We start from the raw sequence: 16,503 nt of genomic DNA, 5'->3' as shown, positions 1-16,503 counted from the left end.
TATTCTGCAAAACAATCTGGCTGGCTGGCAGTGCAGGTGTCTTAAGCAAAAGGGCTTCCTGTGGTTAAAGATTTGACAGACTCCAGTTGGTGCCCCTAGTTATTTGACAGTGATATGGCAACACTAAGTGGTTGCTGATGAACAGGTTTGCAGTGATCATGCCTCTGTTTTCTGTTTTTGTTTTTTGTTTTTATCTTTTCCTCAGGGGAAATCGCTCACATCAAAGAGGTTAACCAGTCTAGTGCAGTCCTACTAAAAGGATCACCTTGTAGCATGGAAGCAGACTCAAATCATTACATATACTTTGTAGCTCACTGATTGCCTGACTCAGAGGACAGTAGAACAAGATGTTGCATGAGCAAGGACCTGACTTGTTTTCTTTTGTGTATACTAAGGCATTACAGACTCCGAGGGACTCTCTAGCCTTTCGATGCCTCCATTTCGAAAACTGTCTGCTCACTTCCTCCTTCATATCAAGCTGGATCTGTGTCTTTTTATTTTCCGCAAGCTCGAGTACAGTGAAAAAAAAGCTTCTGCTAGGCACAGTTTATTAAAAAATACGTCAATCAAAAACTGGAAGAAATGTAAAAAAATGCATATATTAATAAATATGGCATCACATTTATTGCACAATAAATTAGCACAGAAGGTTTCATTTCACTGATGTATTCACATTGAGAAAGAAAGCCTGTGTCTTTGTCTGTTGTCTGTATATTCTCTGTTAATGTTTCTTGCATTTATTTTTATACCATATTTAAAAAAGAACACCTTTTACTCCAGATGTATTAAAGTTGATCCTTTCTCTGTAAATTTGTGTATGTTTATATTGTTGTTTTATCTTTCATTAAAAGATGCAGAATCTCTTTCCTTTGGGAAGTTTGAGATTTTAATATTGAATCTGAAGATTAGTCAAGAGCAAAATCATCCCCAAAAGTTACACACCTTGTGCTCTGTAAAAAGTGACATGAAATGGCATTTTCTTTCTCTCGGTGACACCTAATCAAACACACTTTGTTGATAATCATTTACTTTTTATTTTCTTTTTATCAAGCTAGCAGCAGTGAGACCTTTCCAGCTTGCTCATCATCACATAAGCAAACTTCTCTTTAAGCTAGACCTGTTCTGTACCAGAGCAGCCTGCAGAGCCTGCTCCAGCGATTCAGTCACTACCCAAGACCGGATCGACTGAACTGCATTTCCGTAAGAACGGACATGAACAAAGCTGGCTGAGAACACACATGGGTATTTGCTAAATAGGAAGGACAGTCTTTATTTCTCCTTGCTGTCACTTGTAATACAATGCAACATTTTAAGCTGAAAAGGTAGTAGTTTGGGAGTGCTAAATATACTGTCTGTAGTGCACACCTTGAGTAGTAAAGCAGGAGGCTGTCATTTTAATTCAAGGACTTTATTCAGGTGTGTTGTTGTATGTCTGCTGCTGAGGTTACTCACACAGATACCCGCTGGTAGATTTATGAAAGCATGTAGCCATTGCCCATGAGACAACAGATATGGAGTTTCTGAAGCTATACTGAGCTGGAACCAGAAATCTCTGCTTGGCCTAAGAAACAGCACTTGTGACTGAGAGATGACACAAGGATTGTAGGCAAAATCTCTGAGCAGAAAAGTGATGATGGGAGCTCTGTCAAGTCACAAAATGCTGACACCTCCAGGGCATCAAAGGGTCCTTAGGACAAACAAGCCTTTTTAGGAATGCACAGGATAGACACAGGACAGCCAACTCTAGTACCATCTGTCGTGCTACCTTTTGTTTGATATTGAGAATCAGGAATCTTGTTTCAAAGCTAAACATGCACGTTCAAACACACAAAAAAAAGTGGGACAGTCATAGACACAACCAGACAATAAATTTGAATACAGTAATGCTAGAGTCATCTCACTTAACTTCAGATACCTACCTGAGCTGTTGTTCCTTGGGATAGGGCTCCTGCACAGAACATCTGTAGGCAGAAGGGAGCTTCTCCACTGCCTTTCCATAGGTTGCTGCAGCTGTAGCCCTGACTGCAGCATCTCTAAAGAGGTAGCTTGAATGAACCAAGGAAAAAACAAAACAGAAATCACCACGAATGGCCGTTTCCCTGGTTTTGGTCCACTGGGGTTTCTGGAGGTTTGGGAGGTTTTTTTTTCTTTGTTTTCACATGCCACTGTGTGTCTGGTTTCTAGCTAGGATGATAATCATTGCTTTAAAGTGTCTCAGTTTTTGTTAGCACAATTCTACTAAGTTTTTTATCAGAAAACACTGGAAATGCCTCACGAGACTTTGATTTTATCAAGAGCTCCATCTAGGGCAACTCAAAATATTTACAGTCTAGGGAGGCCAGATGAATTTTGATAAATATCCACATTGAACCCCAGATCTTAAACTCTTGAGATTTAATTTTTCTTTACCACAGAAATGCAGGCTCTGAGGCATGAACTTCAGGCCAGACAATCCACAGAAATTTGAGCTCTGTTTCATTCTCACTGCCAAATAGAAATATTTATTTCCAAACTCCTGCTGCCACCAATTGCATCAGCTGGTATGTTGCCTGCTCTGCCTTAGGAGTTAACTAATTAGATACCAGTGTCTCCTTTGAAGAATCACTCCCCTCAAATAACTAATCTTTCAAATTGATGCGTTAGGTATTTCATGCAAATTTACCCTAAGAAATATCTTTTTTTCCCCAAATCACTTTGCAACACTAACTGGCCAATAAAAAGATGTGGAGCATTTGTATTCCTGAGCCCATTTTGTATTTATCCTTGTTCTTTTATTTCAAGAAGTACAAAGTCTCTATTGAATGGATGTCTTTGCCTGTATTTGCACAGGATTTAACACAATGTTTGTAAAGTAAAAATATGCATTATTAATAAGGATTTCAAAGCAGTCAGGGAGCTGAATTAAGGTTTCACTTGACATTAGTTTCAAGTAATGCAACTCAATTGTTACACGAGTGAATTTGGCCCCCAAAAATTCTGTCAAAAATTCTACAACCACTTGATTTTTAAAGGGTTTGCCTGCAATCTTTTGATAATTAACCTCGTCCCTGTTATCTGCCAGTGATACAATACTGAGACTGGAAACTCCAAGTAGGCACAAGCTTCCTTTTACTTCCCCACAGAGAAAAGCTAAATCTTTGTTTCCAAAATTATATGAAGATCCACTTCCAAGAATTAAGATTAACTCAGTTTAAGGCATGTTTGTACAAGTGCCAAACAGCTGAAGTATGACTGGTTACACAATGATATACCCGTTAGGAATTTCAGAGAGGCTACAAGTCTGTTGAGGAAAAAAGGACTGAGAAAGAAATTCAGACTGAAGTGACTACATTTCTCGTCTCCTGGGGAAGAGCCATCAATCAATGCCTCCTGGCTCTATCCAGGAAGCTGAAAACAACCTCCTTAATATCCTTGTGGGATATTAATTGTAATATTCACTAAGATAACCACTTGGAGCTGGGAAATTCCATCTGAGCATTGGAGTTCATTGAGCAGTCTCTTTCCTCATGCATTCTTGTGCATAAAACAGCTCTTAAGCCTTCAGCAGAAGGAAGTGTTTGCTGGTGCTGATGCACCCTTGAGATGTTTCTGTACTCCTAGACCAGCCTGGGAAGGAAAACAGCTAGTGGGAGAAACAGGAGCTTCCCTGGCACCTACCTGACAACGTCAGATTATTTAGGCATTCTTCTGTAAGATGAAATTAAAAACTATCCCTCAACCCTACAAAACTGAAGAGGGAGGGAAAAGGCTTTAAACACTGATGAGAGAAATTGCAAAATGCTGGGCTGAAACAGTAGTGACCAAAAATTAATGAGCTGAAGGTGAATACCAGAGTAAGAAATGGGCATTAATAGTGGTGACCAGAAGAGAACCAACAAGGGAGGAGAAGTGGGGAACTGAGTAATTAAGAGCAAGGGTGGCTGAATGCAGCTGGTGGATTGTCAGCCTGTTGGCCACAGCCATGCACGGTTGGAATCAAAACCAAATAAATCAGAAAAGGTCAACTGTGGCTGTCCCTTTAAAATCCAACAGTAACATTTTTTCAACTAGAAAGCAATTTATACCAAACAGTAGAATTGCTTTTTTCAATTGAACCCCAAATGCTGTTTGAAATCATGAGACATACAAATGACAAGCAGTCCTCCAAGAAATAGCAAATAGGAGGGTAAAAGCCAGTTTCAGAAAATGAGATCTATAGGAATGCATTTAGGATGTTTATTTATTAAAAATAAAAAATAAAAGCCAAAGCAGACAACTAAAGTGAGAGAAGGCTGTTTTCTTCAACTAAACATAACGAGGACATGGGAATAACCAGTGATTTATTTGTGGTTCTTCCATTTATTTATCTTTATGCCAAGTGATTAACAGCTGTTTGAATTTATATTTTAAAATTACCATATTTATAATGTCCTTTTTAGCTAGAGATATACTGTGCATAGAACTAGCACTGGACTTACTGTCTTAGGTGCATAAAACACAGGACTATTGCTAAAAGAAAGTTAATGGCTATAGAGAACTATATGAAATAAGGTTTTAATTCCAAGATATTCAAGGGAAATTATGAACAATATATTTGAACATATTCTGTGTACACAATTCATTTAAGCAAGTTACTAAGTGGTTGTGAATCATTCCAGTCTGCCTTTTGATCTGACTATGCTGAGCAGATTGATGCTTTTGTCTCCTGTGAGTTGAAGATAGGCTGAAGTCCCAGTATCCAAGAGGCGGAAGAAGGGATGATCTCTGTGAGGCTGGCTTCCTCTTCCTAGTGCTGTTCCAGATTGTGGACTCTTACTTAAGTGACATGTGTACAAATAAATGGGTTTGTTTGTACAGACATTGACTTGAGGGCTGCAGAATCTCTCCAGACAGTCATTATCTCTGCCACTACAACATTTTTTTCCCCCTACTATTTAAACTAAATCTTCTTTGCTTCAATTTATCCCTATATTTTTGTCCAGACTGCTACAATCACTATAATAAAATGTTCCCTACATTTTTTGCTCAAAGACATAAATGACCACTGCAAAGTTACAGCCTCCTTGGTTTTCTTACTGGTGTTTTATGAAGCACTCAGTAACTTCATTGCTCTCCGCCAAGCTGGGAGATGTTATAGCTTCCCTGGAGGACAGCGGCCAGAGCAGGCTGCAGGCCTCCCACTCAGGTTTCACAGGAGGAGGGCAGACGATTACTGTTATACTTTTGTCTGTACACGTAACTACTACATTGTGCAAGTTGATGTGGCACAGTGATGCCCAGATCCTCTGCAGTAAAACAGATGGTTGTTCCCTTTTGTGAGCAGCTTGCTCTTCTTAGGTCAGTGAGGCATCTTAAGTTGTCCATTGAATAGCATCCTCGTTTTTCAGACAATCTTTCTCTTTTCTGAAGGCCACTTTTCTTTTTTGTTTCTAACCTGTGAAATACTTGTAGTCCTTTGATCTGCGGGTATATTTGTGTGTGGGTGAGTGAGGAATCTGCTGGCCTGATTCTTTAACATGAATGAATGAGCGTGAGTACCATCATCATTATTTGCTCTAAGGGATCTATATATGTAAATTGTTAAGAGAAATTGCTGTGACAGTTAACTCTGAGAACCTGCTCAAACGCTAGAAGATAGTCCTTATTTACAGTTGTGGACACGGACAGTAAATATCAAACAATATTAAGACACAATTGTAAATGTTACCTTGTTAGTGGCATTTGCACAATTTTTATTACAAGTTTTCTTTGCTTTCAAAATATATTCTGCTGCATTCACCTTCACTGGCTCTTTTTTATTGATTTGACTAGATTTTGAAATATCTCATTAGATTCATCACAGATGTGAGTTTTCAAAAGAGGTACTATTTACCACTCTTCTCTTAACCTTGTGGCTGTTTCTTCCACATGTGTTTCACATAAATGAGGTATTTCGTATAATTTTTCTATCGACCTCTTTATTCCTTTCTTCCTTTCCTTTTTAAAAGATGTATAGCAATAGCATATTTAATGTAACTTACTTCTCTATCTTTTTGCTGAGAGGAACGTATAACCTGAAATCTATGACCTTTTTTGAGTTCATCTCTTCTGATGCACTGTTCTTTATACGACTTTTCTTTTGCAATATCTTTCTTCGCCCCCACCGCCTCCCCAGTAACATCTTTTTTAGGGTTCTCCATCTTTTATGTTTTCTTTTTCCTTTGTTCCTCTGATCCTCGTTTCATTGATCCCTCTCACACAGTCCTACAGTGTTCAGTAATGCTCTTTACACTTGCCTCCGCTGCTTTATCTTTCTTGGAATTGAAAGAAGTTACAAGAAAGAAAAAAAAAAGGAGCCTCTAGCAGCACTCCAGGCTGATGGAGAAGGGCCTGGAGTGATATCCTGGAGAGGAGGGTGCCATTACACAGCAGTGACATCCTTGCCTGATGGAGAGGTGTTGCTGGGGACCTCAGGAGGAAGGAGGGAGATGAGAGCTTAGGTGCATTGAAGGGAGATGGGCAAAAGGAAGCCTGGGTGTGTGACTACCCTGGAATTGCATTTAAAAAAAAAAAAAAAAAATTGAGATTTTGACTTTCTCTCATGGTAAAAGTAAGGTGAAGGGGTCCATAGAGTGATCCGGAGCATCTTGGTCTCTTATGAAGAAGGTGTCTGTGGGAGGCAGGAAGGCAGATTAAAGCCCAAGACTATGAAATATTTCAAAGCCCCAGTCCATACTGGCTTCACTGAAACCACTGAATGGGTTTGTGGAAGCTCGTGTTGTCCCTAAATCACAGATAAATCTTTTAGGGGGAGGGGACATAAATGTGGAAGGTCATCAATAGATATCTTTATTTTAAACCTTCTGGTGTTTCAAAAGGAGACACTTGAAGCAAAGTAAACTGCTGAAGATGCAGTGCAGATAATTAAATAGTGCTTAATTAATGAGCACTATATCAGTTTTGGTTGCTACATTTCTCCTTCCTCCACCCCACCTGAAGTACTTCAGAAACCTTGCTAGGCTCCTGACTAAGAAGGCCTTGCCTAATCTTCCTTTTCTTATTTTCTTCTCAATAATTTTCCTCATCCTTTTCTATCCCTGTTGGAAGCTGCAGGCATGAAGGAGCAATTGCAGCTTCTCTCTCATCTATGCATTTGTGTGCAAGGGGGAATTTTCACTTTTTTCTTTATTTTCTTCCTATAATGAGAACACTTGAAATGTCAGATTTCCATTTTGTTCCAAAGGTCTTTTTCCCAGTGCAATTCCTGTAATACAGATCCATATCATCTACTTTTTCTGTATACTTGTGTCTTATTGACATTCAGATATTTCATTGGGAAAAAAATAAGAAAAGGAAACCCACCCAAAACACCATGGAAGATCTGAATTTTAGATATTTCTTTGGCTGTTGGTCAGAGCTGAGTGGAAGAACAAATAAGTTTACCTTTACTCTCTGCTTGAACCCCATCGCTGTGTTAACACTGCACTTTGGGATTCCCACCTGCAAGGAATGCTGAGCATCTGCTGACCTTTAAATGCCTGCGTTAACATCCCCCACTGTTCCTCCCTGCCCCACGCTCCCAGCAGAATTCTACTGAAATCAGAAATGTGAAACCTGAAGACTGACCTTAAAACATAGTTATTCTTTGCCCAGCAGGTAAGATTGTGCTCGCTAGGTGGATGTCAGTTGCAGTACCTTTTTGGTACAGTAGGGTAGTGTTTGGGTATTTTTGAAAGATTATTTCAACTCCTCCCACCTCTCCTCCCGCCCCAGACCACAACATCTGTTGGGAATGCAATTTTGTCTCTAGAAAGCTTCAGGCAACCTCTTTTCACCAACACCATGGACTAGAGAGAGTGGCTTTAATCACCTCATGTCTTTTAATGAGAAATAAAAGAACACGTGTTTGGATGCCAGAAGACCTCGAGGAGTGAGAGAGAGGAAGGAGTGATAAAAATAATATTAATTAAAGAAAAAAAAACAAAACCCCCAAACATAAAAATAACAGCTGGGATAGTAACATCAAGGCCAACCACCTGCCTCTCATTATCGCAGTCGCTTAGTTTCTGTATCCTGAGAACACTCCCAGATGGCTGCTGACCTCCTGCTCTGTTTGTTTAATGTCACGACCAGCAAAGCATCAGGAGTAAGCAGAAGACTATGGGACACGTGTGTTTGGAGGCACTGCCTGACCTGGGATACAGCACTGGGAAAGAGAAGGCTGAGCATGAGAAAGACAGGAGGATTTTGATCTACATATCCTTCAGTCCATGCAGAGCCCACCGCTTTCATTTTTTATCTACATAAAGACTTTAAAAGAAGAAGAAGAAGCCTTTCCTTGCCCAACACAGTGAAGAAGTCTAACGTTGCCTCTAGAAGCTGCATCCTTTTCCAGTTCCTAAAAGTCCTGCACCAGGATGGAGCTCATTACTCCTCATTACTGAGGCCTCATGGTCTGGTGCATGCCACAGCAGCATCAGCTGCCTATTTCTTCTTTCTCTGCCAGAGAAAAGCTGTCTGCAGCATACAGTGTCCATCTTTCACGTAATGCAGAAATGGTGCCTTTCTATCAGCTCTCTTTCCGTTTTATTGGTACTGACATGTTAGCACCAATGCAACCAGTGTATCGGCACTGATCTGGTACTATACTGACAAGACTTTAATTCTACTATGGGAAGAACTGTAATCTGAATTGTACTATTTACTTTGACTTGTGTAATGCTGAATATGAAAAATACTAATTATAGAGATCTACACGATGGGATATTTTTGGTATCCATTGCAGTCCATCTGAGAAATCTAAATATAGCATAAAATCAAAAACAAAAGGAGGAAGATAAGTCAAAGCGATCTTCTTTATTTTTACCATAGTAAAACAAGCATTTTTTTTTATATACAGTATTTTTCTAGAGATGTCCATGGAGGACACTTTAAATTGTTGATGCGGTGTTATCCAAAATTTGCACTTTTATCTTTATTTTTTCCCAGTATCTCTGAGGTGATGATGTGCCACAGCTTTCAGTTTGATTGGGGTTTTTTTCCTGGTCAAATCTTGCTGATTTATGTGCTGAGACCCGATATTCATACAGGAAACATGTAAAACCGACTTCGTTTTTCTGCTCTAAACCCTCAGCTACGATGATGTTAATAGTCGTTGGGCAGCAACAGCAAATTTTGCTTCTAAACACCAAAAGATTGGCCAGATGCGTGCAGCACAGGCGCCCCTTCCCCTCGCCTTCCGCTGGGAGAGGGGAGGAGGGCGAGGACCGGGGCCGGCACTGCGAGCGGCGTGTCGGGAGCGCCCCCTGGCGGTGGCGCGTAGGACCTGCGCCCGGCCGCAGGGAGCCAAGCGGGGGAGAGCAGGAGCCCGAGCGTCCCGAGTGGGCAGCGCCCCTTTTCTAAAAGGAAAATGCGGGTTGGGGTAAACAAGGGGTGTGGGAGTTTGAAATGACGTGCACATGGCAAAGAGGGGATGATCTGTCCTGCGCTAAGGTTGAGCTCGAACTGCATCGCCTCATTGAAAGTTGATGAGAACAACAGGTATTTTAACGATCACGATGGCTAAAATAGAGGCGTGGCACAACCGCCAGTAGATGTTAATTCAAAAACACCACCTTTCTTCATATCCCGATATAAAGAACATGGAATATTTTTGTTGTGTTACATCACAGGAGAGCGCCTCTGTCAAGAAGGTCCCTGGGAACCAGCGTCGCTTCAGTACAAGGAATTCCTTCTAGGTCACTAGGATTGAATCAAGATATGTTTGGCTTGTCTCAAATTCATGGAATCTGATGGTGATGATCATATTCATATTCATGACTTTAGTAGCTATGGGCACCGATACAAATAATGAGAAATCACGGTGCTGTGCTACTGAATATAAAAGTAGATCCAAAGAAGAAACAACAGCAGCCATGGAGCAGTACATCCAGGTCTGATTTGACTCTGGATACATCCGGAGGCTGATACACAGATCTGACTGTGAGTTCCCAGGGAAACCTGGGCATGTCCCTAGAAGAAAATCCCAGCAGCAAGCCCTCTTCCAGCAGGCTGCCCATGGGGAAGATGGGCTTTGAAGTCATAAATCAGAGCACTGCTCCTGGTTGTTCCTCTGATTGCATCCGGGGCAATGGGATTTCAGTCCTATCATCTGTAAGCAAACAGGATGGCCAGAAGGAAACTCGCTTTCATCTAGTTCTGGTTTTAGGGTGAACCTTTCGATGAAGGCTAAAATATTACTGGTTAGCTAACTGCCAAACTGCAATAGTTTTACGGCTCTCCACACTTTGCTTGCTATCTGTATCTTGGTATGAACAAGAAAATAGATTTTAAAACTGTGTTTTAATTCCATAGGCTTCCACCTGCACAGTTAAATTACATTTTGTGGGTGCTGTGTTTTGTTGGTGCTTTGGGTGTTTCATTTGCATCAGTTTTTGGCTGCCTTTCCCCCCTTCTCCAAGCCCCTAGTCTGCATGATGAGACTGCTGAGAAACTCTGACTTTTGCATATCCCATTCCAGCTTTACCAAAGAACCTACACTCTGTCTGTAAAAACAGCAAACAAACCAGGGCTATGCCCCCTAATAACCTTAGAGGCTGAACCATTTTGGAGAGGCTTTTCTATGGAATCATGTACATGGGGAGCTACTCTTCAGCTCTTCAGCTTTGAAACTCAGAGGATGAAAGAAATGCTATTTTTCTCCATTAGTAATAGCCAACTTTCATAACAAAATATTTAATGAAAAATATATTAGGCATTTGTATGTAATTTTTTTTATGTCTGGAATGGATGTTATGGAAAGCAATTGTCCCAGCTTTAGGGGATGGAGAGAAAGTTCATCTGCTTGGATATATAGCACTCCCCTTTGGGATAGTGTCATTTGATAATTCCTGCCACATGTTCTTATGAGTAGGATGTTTTTGTTTCCTTACTGTGTCTCCCCCCAAGTCCTGCTGGGTAATATTTCAGATGGTCACAGTCAAAAAAAGCATGTGACAACTTCCAGATGTTCAAATAATCAAAGTGATCTGCAGATCTAAGGGAGCACACCAACAAACAAATGAAGGATAACTTGAAGGGCTGCAGTCTAGGTGGGGGGTCACATCAGTAGTGGTGTAGCAGGCTGAAGGATAGTCTTTTAATATCTGGAGAATTCACTGAAGTTTACATAATTTGCTAAAAATGAGACAGTCTGATGGTGTGGCTGGGCAGGCAGTAGAAACTGAAAACACAGTCTGGTCGTGGTTTTCCCACAGCTTGGAGCAGTACTGGCTTCCCAAGGGAGCAAGGAGGGCTGTCATGGTGTGGCATAGCTCTGAGCTGCTGGGCTCCAGCTCGTGTGATGCAGCTGAGGCTAAGAAACGTAACCATGCCCTGCTGTCATCCACACCATCACCACATTTGAGGCTGCATCCTCACTGAGCTGGCAGCGCCCGAGGCAGTGCTTCATTCAGCTGAGAGAGAAAAGATATACCTCTCTGAGCAGAGCAACATGCCTGCTTCTGGCTTGCTCCTAGCTGGCTTCTGTAGGCACCTGTTTAGGCATTGGTAACTAGTTGAAAGTGAGGTTTTAGTAGCCCTTCATCAAACCACTTCATCATCCCTAGTGATTTTTGTTCATTCAACCTCCCAGCTTCATAGAAACAGACAAGACAATTGAAAATGTATGGTGGGACACTATATTCCTCTGGGGAATCTAAAAACATTTGTCATCAAGAATAAAAAAAGCTCATCTTAGTCTCTGGCAACCTGATATTTGTAGAGGAGAACGAATGCAGTTGTGTGGTGCAGCATGTATGGATTGGCAAGTACAGACAGTAGGATGGAGGCTGCACATCACTCACTGCTGTTGCATAGGCTGGGCAATCCCGTCTCTGGTCATGGGAGGGAAAACATTCGCCTCCCACAGGATCCTACAGCAAGTCTGCTGGTGCCTTTTCATACGCTGGCATTTCATGTGGCAGTGCCTTTGCTGCTGACAGCACGTCCTTTCAAACAGATGTGCTCTGCATCTGCTCACTATGTGTACAACTGGCTTGAAATTGTTTTACAAAGCTTTCCATGTGGAGCAGTGTTGGGAGGGGCAGGCATAATAATAATAATAATAATAATAATAATAATAATATACTGCCATTACTACTGCTAATTTGTGTGGAAACATCGCTAGCTCAAAATCTGACTCAGCTGCTGATGGAGAAAGGATGATCTGATCACATTGAGGGAGCTGCTGGAATTTTGAACATTAACGTGACTGCTACATGGTTTTGAAGTGTAACTGGGAGATGCTGCTAACTACTCTTTCCCCGTGGCTTTATGTGATTTTTCATAGAATCCTGTGTGTGTCTTTTACCACTTGGGGAGGTAATGGTACAGTGTGATAGCAAATTCAGTTCCACATTAGGAAAAGGAACAACTTTGTGACAATTTGTCCATCATCAATGGCAAGATTTGTCAGTCGGGCTCTCTATATCACATTCCCCAAGAATGTGGAGAACTTCTGCTAAGATTCTTCCTTGGCTTTGTTCAAAGAATCTCTTTATATGAACATAGAGGGGGAACGAGCAATACAATGCTCACGTGGAAAATCAGACCATGGTGCCTGTGTACATGGTGGGGCCTGAACCTGAGAAGGTTGTAGTGGGGGGGAGAAAGGGGGCGGGGGGGACGGGCAAAATCCCTGAGCATATCCAAACAGAACTTAATTTAAAATGAAAGATAAATCTTTCTCTTTGCTACTACCCAGATGTGATCTTCTGAAAGCTTCAGACATGAATAATCTCTCCAAATTTTTCATCTATTTCAATATCCTGGCCATACCGAACCCACACTGTGGCTCTGGCACCCATTTAGGAAAATCTGCAGACAAGGCCAATGCCTGACCTCTCTATCTATTAAAATAAATGAACACTTACCTTTTTACTTTACTTCCTCGGTTTTTGTTCGCTTTCATTACCTGTTTGCAGCTGGACCTCCATTTTGCCCTTTTTAATGGGAATTTGGGAAGTTACTACTACTTTCCTGTTTCTGCTTCTTCTTTCTTTAAGAGTCTCTAGTCTCCTTCCCTTATATTAATAGCCATCATTCTAATCTGTTGACTGCAGATCTTGACCAAATTCTAATAAAGTAAAGAGAAAGGTTTTCCCTGGAATTTCAGATGCATTTCTGTTGTGTTTTTTCTTTCTTCTCCTTATTCTTCTTGCTGCCTGTCTGGCTAACTTAAACAAATACTTTCAGAACAACTTGTACGCAGTTGACAAAACTGGTAAATAATGGATAAATGTAGTTTTGATTGGGAACAGCTTTCTGGCAAAGGATGGAGTACAGCACTAAAGAAAAATTTTTCTCACCTTGAGTCATGGGTTCTGGTTGGTTAAATTAAAACCATGTACTTAACCTGCCTGTACAACACACAAACATCAGAGATATCTTTTAACTGTACTGATACTTTGTGCTGCCTACACTACACTAGCTACATCACCAGGGCATTAATTCTATTTTGTGAAACAGAAATACCCCGTGTTCCTTTCTTTCTTTGTATCAAAAGCATCACAAATCTAATTTCTATATTTAAGCAAAGGTTTGGGCTTATTTTTGCCAGTTGTTCTTTTTTTTTTCACCATCTGGAAAGGAAATGTTGTTCTATCATAGGCTTCCACCTTCAACACGTAACAATTGTATTATAAATTCTTTGATGTCCTAAGGCTGACTACTTGCCTACCTCCGTAACTCAGCCCTGTTGTGATATTGTCTTCTTATCAAAATGTACTTCACTGAGGCTACAAAAGGAATATTGCTATGTTTGTTAGGTGGAAAATTTACATATTGCCTATGGAGCATACAGAGGACTTCTATAAATATTTTTGTGTATGTTTATTCACATGGAGGTGCTAGAAATATAAGTATTACAGTGCTTCTGGTATACATAGTAAAAAAAAAAAAATCCAACTTGCAGCAGTAATATGAATATAAGTCATTGTATTTTGAATTTTTAGTATAATTAATTATAGCAATAGTTCACACAACCCAGCTATTATCTCAGATTGTCTCTCTGCAGAATCACAAAAACAATCTGAGTCATCCTGACTTGATTAATGTTCAGTTCTTATTTGGGAAGGCTTCTCTCGCCATCAGACAACCCGGTAACTCTTTTTTTTCTGTGAAAGATCAGATTCTGTACAGCAGTCCTACAGTCTATGGTGGGTTCTACACCATGAAACATGGAAAATATGCATCCCTGCTTATTTGTAGCTGGTTACTTTTGCAGAAGTCCATGTGGAAGAAGAGACATGAGATTTTTTTCTACACGATACATGCGTGTTTTGGGCACTCTGATGGGAGTTGTTTAACAGAGACTTATTAAGCATATCAAAAGATGCTTAGCATTTGAAAGAGAGCAAAAACGTGGAGTTGGCATGTAGAGCCAAGACTGAATTATGAAACAGTTTCAGAAAGAAAGAGAGTTAATTTGTCTTTATGACTAAAGAGAGTTGTTTCCCTGTTTCTCTCCGAGTCCTCTTTATGGTCTATCACTAAATTCTTGCAAAACTTTTGTTTATCTTTGTTGTGGCTTTCATTTCACCTACTTATAATATGTTATTTCAACTAGCACCTGCAGAATATATTATTTCAAATTGTTCATGGAGCTGATTAATTAATAAATTAAGGACTTTGGCCCTTTCACCTGAAAAGCATGATAGAAACAGAGAAAATGACTTCTACTTTCCAACCTTCCTCATATCACTTAAGATCTTCTCTTAGCTGAAAATGCAGCACAGTAACTCTATATAATATCTTAGACATGAAGTGAATAATAATGTGTGACTTCAGGGAAATGAAGCTACACAGAATAGCAATGATACCAGCTAACATTTCTGTAGCTGAACAGTTCAGCAGTGAGCAGTTTTGTTTCTGAGAGTGCCCTGCAAAAATATGGTACTAATTTTACTATTACTAACAGAGATATTATTAAGGACTGAGAAAAGAATAAAATCATCTCCTAAAACACTGGCAGATTTTACAAAGATTAGGGTTATCATGTAGAACAATGATTGAAGAAACTCTAGAAGAAAAAATCTGAAGTGCTCAACCATTTGATAGCACATGACTGAGCAATAATCATTCATCTGGTGGGCAAAAGTGAAGTCAGATGCAAAGGTGTAGGGGCTGTGTATGCTGGCAGGAGCACTGTCTTGGACCAAGTCCAGGGCATTAGCTGAATGTGAACTCAAAGTGTAAAACCGGTCCTAAAGTAACTTAACCCTTGGGACTATGCACTTTTGGCAGGGTGGCTTTGTTTCTTCCATATGTGTGTTAAGCCCTGAAGCACAGTGTTTGCTTCAGGCAATCCTAAAGACTACCTGGAAACCAGAGAAGGTGTAGGCAACAGCTCTGACAACAACCGAAAGACTGACAAGCACCTTCTAGTAGAAGTTGTGGGTATGCAGTCTTTTCAGTGTATCAAGAAAAGGTTTAAAGGATTAACAGTTATAGATGGTAAGTATTTACTTCAGGACTAATGCTCTTCCAATCTAGCAAAGAAAGACACCAAAACATCTGATGGTTGGACAAATGTGCAGAAGAAGGGTTCGCATTTCACCAAGGAAATACTTAGCAACTGGCATAGATCACAATAAGCTATTATGGCTTTTCTACCATTAGTAATTTTTAAATCGAGAATAGATGTTGTTGGTTTTTTTAATCTAAAAGATGTACTCAAGTTTAAACTGGATCAAATTCAAAGACAGTCTGTGTCCTCAATTATGTGGTTAGGTGACCACATGGCAGCTTCTGATTTTATAATCTGAAAATACTTTTGCTCTGACAAATAGGGCTGGAAGAGCTTTTACTGTGATTGAGAATTTGGAATCATGGATACTCATTGCGTTTACTGGGGTTAGCACTCAACTTGCTTCTTTCTCCTGAACCAGCTTAGCACGGACTGGTCCTGGTTGCAGAGCTGCTCTAGGGAGACCTGTTCTGCCTAGCCCAAGGATGCTTCCTTCTTTTTCACTTATTTCTCTCCTCCCAGGCTGGAAACCCACATTCATTTTTCCGAGGAGCCAGGAGCCACCTTGAACCGGGGAACTTCTGTAGCGCTCTGAGAGTAACCATTCACAAAGACCTTACAGCTCTGAACTACAGCACGCACAAAGAACACTTTTTTTCTAGCAACTACAAAATGCTGCAATAAGATTTGCTCAAATGAAGCCTCTATTAGCAGTAGTGGAGCTTTGTATGATAGCCCCCAAGGATTTGACTATCAGATAATTGCGATTATATGTTCTCTTCAGAACAACTTGCATTATTTAAGAAGAAAATCAAACTCCAATCAAGCTGTTCAGAGTTTTGAAATATTCAGATGTGGGGCTCCCAGATTCCCTGCTTTAGCCATTGGGGTACAGTGCAAAATGCTGCTAAGCAGGCAATAGTCTCAGGATTTATTGCAGCGACTGAACTTATGAACACAAAAAGTTCACAGAAAAACCTGCTCTTGTGAACTTTCAACCAGCATTTGCAAATTAAGAAGCCATAGATTATTTATATAAC

At 40.4% G+C, this 16,503-nt stretch overlaps 1 protein-coding gene across 11 annotated transcripts in view; it reads left to right on the top strand.

Annotated features, from left to right (window-relative positions):
• The window catches only part of RGS7 (regulator of G protein signaling 7), a 233,986-nt gene extending 217,486 nt beyond the window's left edge, over positions 1 to 16,500 (top strand). For 5 of the 11 annotated variants that reach the window (XR_008449132.1, XM_054062705.1, XM_054062707.1 and 2 more), the window contains one exon: positions 206 to 534. Coding sequence is in view for 6 of the 11 variants with exons in the window: in XM_054062707.1 (XP_053918682.1) it covers positions 206 to 256 (51 nt within the window). In the remaining 5 variants the exon portion in view is untranslated. Of the gene's footprint in view, positions 1 to 205; positions 5,741 to 15,985 lie in introns of those variants that run through there. The other 6 variants (XM_054062701.1, XM_054062703.1, XM_054062706.1 and 3 more) reach the window with 4 other exon arrangements.
• The last annotated feature ends 3 nt before the right edge of the window (positions 16,501 to 16,503 follow it).

Source organism: Cuculus canorus, chromosome 3 (assembly GCF_017976375.1).
Source record: "Cuculus canorus isolate bCucCan1 chromosome 3, bCucCan1.pri, whole genome shotgun sequence".
Lineage (NCBI taxonomy): Eukaryota > Metazoa > Chordata > Aves > Cuculiformes > Cuculidae > Cuculus > Cuculus canorus.
The sequence above is the reverse complement of the archived record's forward strand: the minus strand, read 5'-3'. Positions and strand labels throughout refer to the sequence as shown.